The 16,473-nt window shown below is 32.6% G+C and overlaps 1 protein-coding gene and 1 long non-coding RNA gene across 3 annotated transcripts; one reads left to right on the forward strand and one right to left on the reverse strand.

The window, feature by feature from the left end:
- Positions 1-218: 218 nt before the first annotated feature.
- LOC124834424 (uncharacterized) lies at positions 219-2,839 on the forward strand. The gene is made up of 2 exons (XR_007028485.2): positions 219-1,907; positions 2,108-2,839. It is a non-coding gene; the product is annotated as an uncharacterized LOC124834424 (long non-coding RNA).
- Positions 2,840-5,871: 3,032 nt separating this feature from the next.
- Positions 5,872-13,557, reverse strand: DGK2 (diacylglycerol kinase 2). 2 transcript variants are annotated; one of them, XM_047309104.2, is made up of 8 exons: positions 13,218-13,557; positions 11,425-12,540; positions 10,008-10,386; positions 9,859-9,935; positions 9,340-9,459; positions 9,068-9,232; positions 6,945-7,082; positions 5,872-6,321 (listed from the first exon to the last, which is right to left on the reverse strand). In XM_047309104.2, exons 2-8 carry the CDS (start codon positions 12,508-12,510, stop codon positions 6,169-6,171), a joined length of 2,118 nt encoding a protein of 705 aa, XP_047165060.1. In that variant the 5' UTR covers positions 12,511-12,540; positions 13,218-13,557; the 3' UTR covers positions 5,872-6,168. The 2 variants fall into 2 exon arrangements, with proteins under 2 accessions (XP_047165060.1, XP_047165061.1); XM_047309105.2 differs by having other exon boundaries at positions 11,425-12,558.
- Positions 13,558-16,473: the final 2,916 nt, after the last annotated feature.

Genomic DNA, 16,473 nt, shown 5'->3' on the forward strand with positions numbered 1-16,473 from the left:
TAAGGCAATGATGAAAGAATCGCATTAAAGACATAGTTGTCTCGTGTCAAGTGTATTTTAAATACTCATTTTGTCTTCTTCTCCGTGTTTGACTACCACCAACTGTTGGTAGCAGGTAACAGGTAACAGCTTTGTTGGTTGACCGGCACCATCAGGTAATTCCCACCACAATCTTTTCATTCAAAAACATTATCATTATTAATAATTCAGAATCAAAATGCAGAACTACTTATTTTATAATTATAGTATTGTGTTTTATTGTTAGTTTGTTACAGAAGTGAGAAGTGGTAGCTAGCCATAATAAGATTCGGATGAATTAACGTTTGGTAACTGAATTTAGAAAAATTTAGAGTAAAACTCGTAACACGAAAGAGATCGAAATGACTCGGTGGTAGTTTGTTGAAGGAATTTGTGCGTGTTTTGTGGGAATTTTGTTGTTTATGATGTTGTTATGTTACAGGTGAGTAGTTAGTTTAAGTTCCGTTTTGCATAAGCTAATTATGGAACATCTGAATGGGTGAGTAAAAAGCAGCATTATGTGGTGTGAGTCAGTGCTTGGCCTTATTTCTCTCTCTTCTCTTATATAAGAAGGTATATGTGGGTTAGGGTTTTGAGGGAGAAAGAAGGAAACGCGTTGAGATGGGTTGGTATTGAGGGGAATGTTGGCTGGCTCGAGGCTTTTCACAAACGAGGTTCACAGTGGATGGAACTATAAGGCTTCGGACCAGGCTTCATTCCCCTCAAAAGTACTTCCTTCATGGATCAGTTTCTACTTTCTAATCATCAACTACTTCAAACACAACATATGTAGCTACCTAGGTTCACATGTCGTTCATTCCTTGCAAAGGTGAGGTTGAGAGGAATGTTGTCTGGCTCGAGGTCATGGAGGAGGAGAGTTCTCAGATCAACTCTTTCACTCAAAGTTTCCAATGGAAATTTACCCTCTAACACCAAAATGATTCTCGGACCAGGCTTCATTCCCCCCACCCAACTTTTGCTTTTTTCTTTCTCACAATCTTCATACTTTGCATGCCCCCCTTGGTAAGCCTTTCTCTTTCTTTCATCTTTCTCTCAAATTTTAACACTCAATATGCCCTTTTGCAGCTTCTTTTTGCAGGGTCAGAATTTTCAACTCACAAGCCGTCTTGTTTTGTTTTACCTGTAAATCTTTGTAAAGGTTGTATTTTTCGTAGCTTCTCACAAATCCTTGCTATAGAACTTCTTTGATGGGTTAATCAATCTGTTTACATGTATGGCTTAAGAAAGAAGCTTGAGTTTGCTTCTGTACAGATTGTTGTGTAACTATGCTCAAGTCTCCCAAGTTTTCGCATTTAATTTGAAAGCATTTCGTATCTGTGAAGAATCAATCCACGTTTGCAAATGTATTCATCTAAGAGGATAGTCATATTTTTTAAAATGAACTGCTATCTTTTCAAATAGGCTTCTTGTTTTTGGTCTATTTTCTCTCTCTCTCACGTTCACTCATGTGGAGCGCAAAGCAAATCTGTCTAGTTTTCTGGATACTAATTGTATATTAACATTTGAGAGAGGTAAGATAGTAAGAATATGTTAAGAAAAAAGTTGGCTAATCCAAGGCTCTCACACCTGCGGGAATGTTTATATCACGTGGACAAGAAAGGTGAATGAAAGCATCAACAGTGAAAACCTATCAGATGTGAAATTCTTTCTTTATCTGCAACTAGCTGCTATACCTCTTAGGTCTTTCTAGCGTTTCAAAACATAACATCCCTCTTCTGAAGTCCTTCCAGATTTGAATAATGTTTCAGCTTTTTGTCAATTAACCTGTTTTCAGGCCGGTGAAAATTATAGGGAAGGCAACTCCATAATTTACTTGGGAAAAAGGCTTTGCCATCATTTTCATCAACATCTGAATGAATGTACTTCAGGTAAATTAACAGTTACCCAGTAAAGCAAGTAATAAATAGATATTTAATAAGCTATTAAATTTAATTATAACACTTATGACATGCATGTACAACTCCTTCAAACGAATACTCTCACAAGTCTATATGTATAAATTAATATGCGTGATGTGAGGTTTTGAAACATGATGCAGTGTTGAATTTATTATAGTTTTGTTGTGTAGTGAAATGACAGTGACGAGTGTTGAAGGCATGCACTGAGTAGCTGGTGAAGGTGCTGAGAGACATAGCTAAAGGAGAAAGAGCAATGAATGAAAGAAGAGAAGAGAAGAGATGTGCTGGAACAGTTAACGAGAAGAAGTGAGAATCAGGAGAAGCTATGTGTCTGAGCCTGTGACTTTTGGTAGCTAGGTGGAGAACAGATATATGATTATGATCTATGACCACACCACGCCAGCTTCCATTATCATGACGACCCAGATGTGTGTATCTAGCTGCATGCATAACTAAGCTGATGCAAACTAAACCTGGAAAAAAGAGAAAGAGAAAATGCAACTTCTCTCTTCTATTCTATAATTAAGACTCTGATGTGTGTTTTAGTGTAATGTATTTATGGAGCTTCTAAAGCTGTTGAAAATTCAGAATCCATCTCCGGAAAAGGTTGGATCAGCAATATCAGGTTCATCACCCTTTTCGTGGAGTCACTGTAGTAATAGTGAGATGAGATCTTTTAGCATTTGAAATTGAAAAGCATTTGGAGAGAGAAAGAGAAAGAAAGTAAATGTAGAGTATCTGATATGTTTCTTGGGAAATGAAACTAAGAGAAAGACACAGCAACTCGGGGACCGGTTCATGACAAACTTGGTCTCTTTAAAGAAGTGAAACAATTGCACTCCTTTTATTGTTGACACAGCTTCATTGTTAATTTATTATCATTTTAGCTAGCTCCTACCTTTTCCACTGTCACCCACCCAGCAACAAAATCTTCAAAAAACCACTTTATCTATCAATAAACAGATTCAAAACAATCCCTGTAACGTTTCTTTTCACTTAACAATATATAACACAGTGACAAATACCAAAATTTGACATTTTCTTTATGGTCCGTACAATTATTTAAGTTGCTGTAACAAGATCATAGGTTTGTTTTCATGTGTAAGCATAGCACTGTTTACTGTTCAGTCAGCTCGATTCCACAGCATAAAAAGAGAGTTTAAAATAACGAAAGACAGTGTTGGTATGAGTTAAAATGTTATTTGGCTGCTGAATGATTTCATTTGAAATGTGTGGTAATTTGAGCCTGGAATTTAGTTAGATGATTATTTGGCTCCTTTTAAACGAGTGGAAGTTTGGTTTGTTGTTGAATTTGGGAGCATAGATAGAAGGGGAAAAGAGAGGGACAAAATGATTTGGGCCATGATTTGTTTGGTAAGGAAAAAGCAGTGAAAGGAAAGGGACAAGGAGATAATACAATCTCTCAGGGAGGATTGGAAAAGGAAATATAGTACTAAAGAGTGTCCATATATGTCTTCATATTCGTTTTGTTTTTAACCGATTGCATCTGTCTTAATCCAATACAAGCTTAACAGTACTTCTGCACTTGCTTCCTCACTCATCCAAACCTCATACATCATATACATATTATATATATATATATATATATATATATATATACACACACACACACATAGATCGATAGATAGATATGTGTGTGTGTAATCTTTTCATTCTCAAACTATTAGTCACATCTCAAATCCTAGCTGCATAACCAAGTGTTCTTAGAATATTTTGTGTTTACCAGCTTATTGTTTAGAAGAGTAATTCCAGTATTTATTTTTCACTTTTATTCTTCTAAATAAATAAAATAACTGGTTAATTTTACGGTAATAAAAAGTTAGTATCATTTAATTTTAGTAATCTCAATTCAATTTTTATAAGTATATCTCATGGGGAACTTGGTAAAAACGATTCATGAAAAATAGATATCACCATATATTATGAGGATGAAATAGAAAATTTGATTATTTTACACGGATTAAATATAGACCCAAATGAATTTATTTAGTTAAAGTGTACAGTGGATTTGAGGTTAAATAAATTTATAAATGCAGAATAATATAAAAGAAATCATGATAAAATAGTGAGATGAAAAAAAAAGGTTAAAAATGTTGCATTAAATTTAAAATAAAACGATTATATAAAAGGCTATAGACCTTTATGTTGCTTTTTATTTGAAGATGAATTTGGATGGATTTCAAGATAAAATTTGTATTAATTTTTTTAAGTGATTTGGAGAGAAAAGAAAGTAGATTTAAAGATAAAATTTATAGAAGTTTGTGAATAATTTGATAAATGTGATAGATAAAATAAGTCTTAATAATAAAATTAAAGATTACAAATTTGTCTTTGAAGTTAAAATTAATATAAAATACAAATTTGATGAGTTTAAATTAATTTTAAAAATAAAAAGTATGTTGAGGAATAGTTTTTAAATAAAAAGTTTTAAATTCAAATTAATTTATGGTTTGAAATATACCAATAGAAAATGGAATATGTAAAATTTACCACTTCCGTATGATGTAATTATTTATCAAGTATAATATTTGAAATATGATTAAAATTAAACATTTTGGTGAACAATGATGGGAGACAAGAATTTTGAAAGAATATATATTATTAAGAATTAAGATGCAACTTTTGATTTTATCTAATATATATAATATATAAGTATGTGGAGAAGAATCGATTCCATTATTTTTATAACTGATTCTAACCCTATACAAAACTAAATTCACAACCAATTCTAAAATCAGCCAGAGGCAAGACACATGAAATTAACTTGGACAAGATTGTAAAATCACTCTTTTCATCCTGAATCTCCTTAAGTGAGATGAGATATTAAACTAATCTCGTAAATTAACGTCTTTGTTTCTATATAACATGTTATCAAAATCCATTTTACATGATTTCTCTTATTTCTCTTAATAATAAATAATTGGAAGCGAACACAATCTTATAATGTAATCGTTGAAATAATAAAATACTTTTTATTGTCTTGTGACGTGATTATTAGAATGGCTTTCGAAATTATTATTTGTAAAAGTTAACAAAACTATCATACATATGCTTGAAACTAAATCATGATACAAATCGAGTTTACATTGTCGGCATATAAATTTATTTTCAGTCATTATAATAATGCATTATGTTCAAACGTCTAATTCAGAGTAATAAAGCTTTTGAAATTAGAGAATGTGAACATAAATTAGATTACTTGGATATAGTTATGAATAATTCAAAGAATAATAAAGGTGTTGGGTGGTGTGAGACAGATGGCACAGACATACTAATGTGTTTGCCTAAAAGATGGAGAAAAATGATGTTAGAAGAAATGAAAGATAGATATGTTGATGCTTAATTAATGGATTATCACATTATGAGAATGGTCATGGCCTACAAAAGAAGCATCCAATAAAGAAAAATGAAAATAATAAATTCAAAAAAAAAAAAAACCATTTGTACATGCGTCTGTCCCTCACCAGCTTGCCATATTAACTGTGTGATGGACAACTATACGTGATTGGTGCTACTTGCATAGTAGAAAAGAAAATAGCTATACTGCCACAGTACTCTGACAATATATGCAATAAAAATTAATACAACCCATTTATTTAGTTATCAACAATTGTTTTTTCTCGCTTTTGTTTGATAGTGTAAAGAGAGGGAAGAGTGTGTTTTAGAGGAAAAAAATGTGAAAAAATAAATAAAATAAAAAATTCAAATTCAAATTGTTATTTTCTATCAAACAATTCAAATTAAATATTGTTTCATTTTTTTTTCTGTCTAATATCTCCTCAAAATCAAGCACGTCAGTTAAATTCTTGCTTATGTTGATTTACCACCATCATGAATGGTCATTTATTCTAATAGCCACTAAACTTTTATAATCCAACTATGAACACTGACAAAATTGTTGAGAAAAATATCATAACACAATGGTAACAAGAAGGATTTCATAAAATGATATTTTGCCAGGTTACAATATACAGAGCGTGGGGTTAGACGCAACGCAAACAATAAACGGAAACCTAAATGATGCCGCCGCATATTTTTCACTCTTACTAAATTTGTCACTTGATGGAGCTAGCTAATCTTTCTGTCTCTATTTCCAATATATTACCAAAAATGGTCCTATAAAAAGAATTAGAAGACAAAACAACCAAAAACCCACGTATAGGATGTATGGGCAACTATGTATAATGCATGCTGAGCCTGAGATGGATCTTTATGAAAGATTGATGGCCATATCCTGGAGAAGAACTTTCTTCTGAGATGCATTAATAATTCCCTTGCACTCGGCATCTAGTAATACCTCTGTCATAATTGCAGCTGCTCTTCCTTTAGGTTCATTTTCTGAAGTCTTCCTCATCATGAATGCCTGAAAATACAACATAAAACCCTCGTGCATTCAGAATTCTGCTGAACTGAACTGTCCACATTTTCTAATGCTCAAATTTGAAGAGATCAGTAAAAATAACAAATCATTTTTTTAAAATATGCTTACCCAAAAAACGTCAACAAAATGTTTTATTTTGTCTATCCCTAAAGACAGCTCAATGCCAATACCCAATCCAGCCTTCAACATGTTAAAGTCAGAGATAATTATTGGAAAAATCTAGTTGGAGGGGTAAAGGTATCGGATAAGAGAAATCTCTTCGGCTTTTCAGACATTAAAACCCGTCATGTGAATATATTAGAAACCATTTTTAATTATTGCAACAGGGACGGGCTGTCCCCCCTCCGCCCTTACATGTGAATATAACACAAACCATAATTTTATCGATCTATTTATTTTATGGAGGGCTGTATAAGATATCTCTGTTTTAAACCCAGAAGATGAATGTACACAGCTTTTGAGAGCAATTATAACTTAATTAGATGGAAAATACATTTTAGACCTATATGGATAAGAACGTATTTTGCTCAAACCGCATACTACAATGTATCATTGAGTAGAAAACGAGACTTATTTACTACAAAAATATGAAAGTATGCCATTACCTGTCCGCGATGAGTAATTTCCAAGAATCCTGGTTGTAGGATAAATGGCTCCCCGTCGATTTGAACCGGGAAAGGACTGGAACAGTGTATCTTGATGACTTTACCTTGAGCAAGCCTTCTTGCTTGTGAAAGTCCAACCTATACAGTAAACCAGATATTCTTGTTGCTAACTTACCATTGATTTAAAAGTTTAGGCTAAATCGCAATTCCATAAAACTTAGATACAGTATTATCTCCCTTTAATTCCCAAATCATACATTTTGGTCTTCGATAATTTTACATACGTTTCATTTCTTTTATTTTAATCTAACTGAACCCTAGATCTAATATATTTATTTAAGATACCATCATGAAATGATTTAGTTAATTAAAATCTTAAAAATAAATAAAAGGTATGTATAATTAAATTTTTTTTATCCAAATTGACGATTTTCTAAAATCAGGAGACTAAGATTGCACGGAAGAAATAGAGACTAATATCGTAGATTAGTAATTAAAGGTGGACTAAAATTGCAATTTAGCTAAAAAAACTTTCTTTCATTTGTTTTGTTAAGAGGTGGATTTTTACCCTAACTCAATCCTATAAACCGATTTGTAAAGTAAGTTTTATACTCACTTATATATTATAAATTGGTCTTATTTCTAGTTGATACTAATCAATATGCGACTTCCAACATGTTTCATATGCATTTCAATAAAATACACCAGTGAAATATATGTATAAATCCAATAGTCTGTTTTGGAATAGGTTTTCTACAATATCTAGACTAATCATTTCAACAAACAAAGTTTTTCCATAATAGTATGAAAAGTCCTTATTATAAGATACTAACAGTAAAAACAGTTTTTTTGGACTACAGGTATCTTCTATAAGGTACAATCCTGCTTCTGCCGAATAGGACTACGTAAGTGACAAAAAACTGAATTAAATATTTAACCAAAGTGTATACTTGAAGCTCAAACTCAAGATAACAGCATAAGCACGATCAATTTCATGCAGTTGACTCGTGTGCATTCATGAAGGCATATTACCTAGGACAAAACTTGCATACAATACCGTAGATACTACTACCGTTGCTCTCTAATCAGATTTAAAGTTTTACTTTGATAATTTGCGTCTTATTAAATCTAGTGTACATCACTGAAGTGAAACTCTACATATCATGGGAAAATAGTATCAACACAGTACCTTAGTTACTATATGTAAGTTTTGTCGTACTATTTGACATTGGATCAGACTTAAAATCTCATAAGCATACTGTATGAAAAAGTTAGATTTTCAAATGGAGAAAGATGCTAGACACGACATGAATCCAAAACTTCTATTACTTTACTAGTTTACTGAGCCTTAGCGAGTGTTTAATCAAAAATTGAGAAAAATGAGCCCCATAAAAGTGGGTGATGTCTGTGTAAAGAACAGCATAAAAAGGAAGAATTTTTTAATAACTTAGACAGCTATTCAAATATATAGGGGGTAAGAATGCCTGGAGAAATATGAACATTACCACCAGAAGGATTAAATGAGAGGGAGAGGAAAGTGAAAGGTTTAGGCACTGAATATCGTAGAGATGTTCTAGGAGGATGGAATATTCAGTGGCTATAATTGCTTAAATTCTTTCTGGCATTCTCTATAATTTCAATCTTAGCCGAGGGCTACCTCAACTGTACGGGAGCTTAGGCTTATTTTGTTTCCAGGGAGTCCAACAAAGAGTAAGCATACCAAATGAAATGAAATCGTGATAGAAAGTATCCATTGTAGATTTTAGATCCAACCAATAATTAAGTGATGGGAATTATCAAACCCGAGTATACCTTTCACTTTTTAGAATGTTAAAATCTAGATCAATTTGGCTTTTTCAATAATTACTTTTTATCGAGTATAGTAAAATTTAAGACACCTTACCCAAACTGATAATTTGATATTTAAAATTTTGAGTTGATTTATCCGAATAAAACATTTTGAAAGTGTAGGGAATTTAAATCAAAGTAATTCATATCTCAAGCATATCAAATTTCCACAAATTTTAAAGTTCTTCAAACCCAAGGTAAATATCTTCTTGCTTTTGTTTTTAAAGTATAAAAATTTAAAGTATAAAAATCAATATCATTATAAATTCACGTACCTGAAGTTTTCCCAGGTGCCATGCTCCACAAACACATACCACCTCCAGCATTTTATCATGCATGGATTGCAGACTAAAATCATCATCATGCTCATAACCATTTTGCCAAAGATCTACTCCACCCATATAGCTCCCGATATTGAGCACAATTAAGCCCTCAGAATCCTGTTGTACGAAGAAATAACTAACTGTTTTACACGTAAATTTATAGGACATGATATTCATAAAATAAATTTCTTATGTGAAAATAATAATCAGAATCAGTATTTAACCTTGGGAATCTCAATGTCTCTCCCGTCAACTTCAAGCCATACTTGCCATGGCAAGTCAGCACAAGTTCTGTCCATAATATCTCTTGCTCCCTCTTTTGCATATCGCAGTTTATTCAAAAACTGGTAATAGAATAATGGTTGAAGATTAAAAAACGCAAAAGTATTAGTTAAGGAAGCATTGTATGAATTGTAAACAAGTTAAATACCATAGATAAGAGCCAAACTAGCAAGTAAACATGTATAAGGTACAGTAGATAAACATTAAAATAATCAATAATGGGTTCCTAACTTCCTATTCGTTCAACTAGATTTATAGTCCGAATACTAACAAGGGCGATTTAGAATAAGGCCTATAAGCACCTACCAGCGGTATAGATTTTAATTAATATCGCTCAGTCTTACAATAGTAGTTCAAAGAATGTACATACGTTGAAACAAATTTAAGAAAACTAGACAATTGACATGGACCAACATAAATGAATACTTTACAATGATATACAGAGGAAGAGAGAATTCCACCTGACTACAAAACTTTTCAGGACTTATTTGTCGAGTAACATGAAATTTATATGCAACCTTTGCGTCACATCCAATGCCTACAAACGCAGTTTGTAGATGTCAGCAACTCTTAAGACACAATCTTAGGTGGCGGTTGTTCAGTGAATTACCTAGATAGTTCATCATGGATTTAGTTTTGACTTTATTTGATTTTCCTTCAGAGCTTTCTTCTGAGATTTTAACTTTCCATCGATCTAGCATAGTGACTGCTGCATTGCTAATGTCATCATGCAAAAGCATGGTCAATCCGCCTTCTCCGTCAAGGGTAGAGAAGCCTTTTCCCCAATTCAGTACCCTGGACAAATCATTTCCAGTGCCAAGGGGAAGAATTGCCACTGGTGGAGGTGACTCATAACTGCGTCTTTCTATAGCATCAAGGACCCATGCAACTGTGCCATCCCCACCACATACGAGTACTCTAAAATATCGTACACTTTTGAAGAATTCCAGGCCCACTTCAGGGCCCTGAGAAGCACTCAATTCAAATATCTACAGTAAAATCCCCAAACCACATGTCCAGTGAGACTGATATCAATTTAAAAACACTATCCATATCTAGACAAGTAATGCTAGATTTTCTAAGGAAAAAATAATTTTTCATAGATAACTTGCTATAAAAAGTTTTTAGGAGGATTCAATTAAATATAAATCTGTATTTGCATACAAAATTCCACGATAAAATCATAAGAATTTCTAAGAGAGAAATCAACAAAAAGTTCTTTTTGGTGCAAAAATTGAAAGATAATAACAAAATAAACATAATATGTTGACTTTTTCTTTTAACTACATAAGAACCTAGTTTCACTGTGTTTTATTAACTTGTCATCAGTATAAAGATTAAATAACCTTCAGCAAATCTTCATAATTAGTAATTATATGGATTCAACAAGGCACAAGGTAAATAGTCACGAGAAATATTCAAGATTAGGCAATTTGCAATTGGTATCCATGGTTAATAATGAACCTATAAAACCTATTTGTAAGGTGAGGGTTGCCCTAGCTTTATAAGTTCTACTAAGTCATACCTCCAGTGGGTATAGGAGTGATCCACTACCCTTAAGGCCGCAATTAAGACAGCCAAAGAGACCACAACTAGGGGTATCTGCAATTAAAAGGTTGTCTGCAATTCCAGGAGTATTATATATTTTCAGGAACCAGGATGATGAAACCAAATCATACAAGGTTAAACAAGCAGGTCCCAGATTTCACACATTATGTTAGAGTTATAATCTTCTATTTTAAGAAAGTAAATGAAAGAATATTCCTTTTTCCAAATTTGAATCAGGTTAACATAACACTGTTCATCAGCAACATGAAGGATAGAGCAAAGTAGAATAAAAGGAATCTTGAGATAGAATCATCACTAAATATAACTACTAATCAAACAAACTCATAAGTTATATGATCCAACTTGACTCTGAAAAATATCTAAAAGATATATCTGCAATATGCTTAACAACAGATGTCATTACTTAAATAAGAAGCACGAAAATAAATTGTTTATCAAATACAAAGTAATCACTTCACCTGAACAGGATTTAATAGCATATTCAATCTCCTATGAAGAGAATGCCCAAGCTGACCACCACTCCTGCCATTTATGAAGATCAAAAGTGGGCTTGCATCTGGTGGCAAATCAACCAGTGTGTATTTCTTGATGTGGCTATGAGTAGAAGTTAAACCGTTTCCTAGTACTCTACTATTACCCAATTGATCATAAAACTTTTCATTACTGGAATTATTCCAGCCAAAACCATTCAACACATAGTCAAAAAGCGTTGCATCAGTACCTGAGGAACCACGTGATTTACCATTAGCATTGTAACCACCTCCATGTTTACTGCGGTTACGCCGCTTTCTAATCTGGCCATTAACAGAAGAGCTTATAATAGAACTTAGCCGTCCTCCTTTTAGATCCTCATCAACTTCTTTGACACAAAGAGGAGAAAGGATAATTCGCCTCAAGGGACCCAAATCACAAAAGTCACCAGAATCTTTAGTCAATTTGTTATGACATTTAACATGAATGAGGCGCTGACACCACTGGCAATGCCATGTTGGAGAAGCTTTAACAAAGGGAACACCGCATGGCTCATCACAGTAAAAACAGAAGGCAGACATCTCGTGATTTTCATACACGTTAACCCATCTTTCTGACCAGTGGTGTCTAATATGGCCAAAACCAGCCTGAGCAACACATTTGCAATCCTTTGCTGCAAACTGTGAACAAAGGAAATGAGCAGCGACACCACAAACAGAGCAACGATGGAGAGGGGTATGTGGTGAGGCTGTTGTACCTAGATTTTGGGAAGGCCAAAGGGAAGTCAAGCAGAAACAACAAGTGGATGGTTGTTCCCTGTAAGTGAAATCTTCAACCCAAGAATGACCAGACAGTGGTACTTTAAACTTTTTCCAAACTTTCTTCTTCTCTCTTGCTGCAGCTTTAATCCAATTCAACGAGGACCTACGCTGCCACTTGAGAACAGCATATACGACTGCCATCAGTCCAAATGATCCAGTGATGAACCATCCAATAATAGATGCACCGGAAGCATCAGGGCTCGTGATCAACCTCAGAAATGAAATTCCTAAATCTATCATGGTTAAACTCATTTGATTGAACTCTTCCGTCAAACATAAAACCTGATCATTGAAGACACACTGTCACACATTGTCATAAATACATTTACGACTGACAAAAATAATTATAGACAGAACATAAACAAATATAGTAAATATGGGCAGCAAAGCGTGATTGACCAGTGGCAATGCAGAAAAATACAAAATATATAATCCAGAGTGGGATCACTAGCTTGATGCAGTTTCCAGAAACAAAAAATTGAGCGCTAATAAAATTTCAACAGATAATATACGATTTAAGATTGAGTAACTTGAGTTAAATAGCACCCTTCAACTTGCTAACTAAATGAAAAATCATGACACATTTACTCACACCATTTCCAATTATTCCTAAATCATATCACATCAACAAAAAGCAAAAAAGTGGAAGCGATATTAAATTTTGAAATAACTCAACCTAATTGTGCAATCAAGAACGAAATTAAAACGAAATTCTAGGGCCCACACGTACGCACGGTGCTGCCTTAATACTCTAAACCGAATTGCGTATTGCGGCAACCTAATATTGAAAATTGAGACAAATAAAAAAAAACGTTTATCTCGGTGATTGAAAATGCAGTTTAGGATGGAGGATACGATGAACGAAGAAATAAAATTGATTAGAGAAATAAGAGACAATAGATCTATGCAAGACGATGAATGGCACGAAAAGGAAAGAGGGAGAAGAATTGGCGTTAAACCTGAGAGGAGGTTAGGTTAATGACGAAATTGGATTTTGGAGCGTAACAAAATGCAGTTGCAATCGCAACCGTTCTCTTCTTCGTCTTCTTCTTCCCCTTCGAAGAAGAACACGTTAATGCAAATCCTATAGAGTATTGTTACCATTATCAGATTTTGAAATTCAACGTTTCATTTTGATTTTGTGCCCCTTCCTTCCTTTACACCTTACTGAATGCAAAAGTAATAGAATATATTATTTAATATTTAAATGAATAAGGAAAAGGGAAAAGAACAGTTTTTGAGAGAGAAACGGAAAAGGGGCGGGATTTCCATCGCACAAGGAACACGCTTCCCCTGTTCTATTCACCGGAACACACGAGTGCCAGACGCGTTTCGTGTTTATTTACTATTATATCCTTCGTTTCATGCACCTTTTATTATTCATACTCAAAAACCAATTTCTCATCATGGCTTTTACAAATCATGATTAATTAATTTCGGACTAGTTGCATAATAAAATTAAAAGTCATTATCATTATTTAAAATTAGTATTATCAGTTATTTACATAGAAGTTTTATTAATTACAAAAACTCAATAAGACTTTTTTTTATTACGCTAAAAATTATTAAAAACACATTTTTTCCGTTCTATTTTTTAATTATAAAAATCAAATTTTAAATTCACTATACTGATTATCAGAAATAGAATAAATTTAAAAACAAAAATAGTTGAAAAACTTGGATTAAGTAAAATAGTGTATTTTCACCTTACAATGTCATAATTTACTACTGTATTTATAGAGTAGAAATATCTATTTTTTAATTATAAAAATCAAATTTTAAAGTCACTATACTGGTTATCAGAAATAGAAAAATTTTAAACAAAAATAGTTGAATAACTTGTATTAAGTAAAATAGTGTATTTTCACCTAACAGTGTTACAATTTACTACCATATTTATGAGTATAAAGGATTAGAATATATATATATATATATATATATATTATATATATATATATATATATAACACTCCATTTTAAGACATCACATCTAATTAAATAAGTTAAGAAAAATTAGTTTTTGATATCATAGTAAAAAATTTAAAACTTTATTTTTATTATTGTAAAAGTAATTAAAATCATGTGAGAATAACAATTAATTTATTTATAACTTATAATATTAAAAAAAAATCTAAATATAAACTCTTTTACTTTCTCAAATTGAAAATTCTCATATTATCTTCACACATAGTCATATGTAACATCATTTGCTCTCATATAAAAACAATTATCGTAGGTAAAAACTATAATCACAATATGTCAGGGTGACAATAGAAGATAATATACAATAATTGCATCCATCCACAATATTTAAATATTCATCCTTAATCCATTCACATCACACAAATCATGTTACCACAAACACTTGTAGTCTATCTCTAGTACTCTACCATACTACTTGTTTATTAGAATAGGTCAGCTTAAGTCATCCTCTTTCCACATCGCACGGTCGGAGAGGATCTATTTTCTGTATTACATGACTAAAAGAGTCATCGCTAGATTTACTAAATACGGCGAGATGATCCCATAACAACATATCTTATCCTCACAAGCATACAACCAACAACAAATAATACATTCATGTTCAAACATCACAACAACCAACCACACAACTCGACAACAAAACACAACAACACGATTAGTAACACCTACGGCTCAACAATCATCACAGAGTTCAACCAAACACACACATAGAAAGGAAAACAAGAAAACAAAATCATGAATGTAAGCTCCCTTTACTTGAGTTTCCCACTGACTTTTTCTTAGAATAAGCAATGCCCTTCAACAACACCCACAGACCTTCACTCGTTCAAACTCTCACCTTCACCCATAATGATCAAAGTTTTTATATAAATAAGAGGTGTCTAATACAGTAACAACTATTTATAGAATTAATTTTTCTTGAATATAGACTTAAGGTACTTTATTTATGATAAAAGAAATATGGGTTAAGCCTAAAATACTAATAACAAACTGGCTGAGATAAAGATAAGATAAAAATAAGATGTTTATCTAATATATCTAATAATAATCTATCTAACAAAAAACATACCTAACCCAATTCGGTTTATTTTTCCAAATATTTTATAAAAGCCCATTATTTTCATAATATAATAATATTATCTTTAACTTAACTAATTATGATAAATCCCTACATAATATATTCTATCTTAATATTTTTATTCTAATTGATTATAATAAGTTCCTAAATAATACATTATATTTTATTATTACTATCTAACAATAATATCTAATAATATCTCAAGATATCTTTTAATTTATAATAATATCTTAATATATCTATTAATTTGTAAATGTATATAGTATATATCAATATCCAAGAATATTTTTTTTTAAATATCTAACCATATCTAATAATGGATTTTAGAAAATCTTTTAAAATAAAATAAACCCTTTAAATAAAAATAACAAATTATTTTATCTTTTATTCAAAATAGTTAACCACATTTATATATTTTTCTTAATTATTAAAATTTTTAAAAATAAAGGTATTTTCTTCTTATGTTTTCCTATGATAATACTTAAGAGAAATATTTAAAATAATAATAAAACAAACATAACAACCTATTCATACTTTAAGAGGCAATTTTATCCAATATGTTACCCTTCACTTCTATAATAATTATCTTTTCTTATTTTAAATAATGACTTTCATAATTACTACATTTTATAGATATCTAATTTTTTTGTCTTACAACAAAAGGTCAAGACACTTTCTAAAACCCTAGCTTAACACTTGGGTTCCCTTACATAAATAATAATAATAATAATAAAGAAATATTACATTTCAATTAGAACTGATAAACTTAGTGTACCAGAGGTGCCGGATGCCGTACGGAAGGACGCCCACATAGACGGCGCCATATGTACCGATAGAGGACGTCTACCCAAAGTAGAACGTCCGCCCAAGAGCTGGGCGTCTGCCAAAGGAGTGGACGACCGCCCAAGAGCTGGACGTCCGCCCAAAGAGTGGACGACCGCTCAAGAGCTGGACGTCCGCCCAAGAAGTGGACGTCCGCCTTAGTTGGCGTGTCCGCCCAATAAACCGGACGTCCGCCAAACAGTCTGGACCGAGCGTCCTTAGGAACCGGACGTCCGTCCAAGGACGTCCGTCATCCGCCAGTCCGCCCAATAATCTGGTACGCGTTCACGAGCCGGACGCTCGCCCAAGGATTGTACGTCCGCCCAAGAGCTG

Source organism: Vigna umbellata, chromosome 1 (assembly GCF_029865625.1).
Source record: "Vigna umbellata cultivar VRB3 chromosome 1, Vumbellata_1.0, whole genome shotgun sequence".
In the NCBI taxonomy this organism is placed as follows: domain Eukaryota; kingdom Viridiplantae; phylum Streptophyta; class Magnoliopsida; order Fabales; family Fabaceae; genus Vigna; species Vigna umbellata.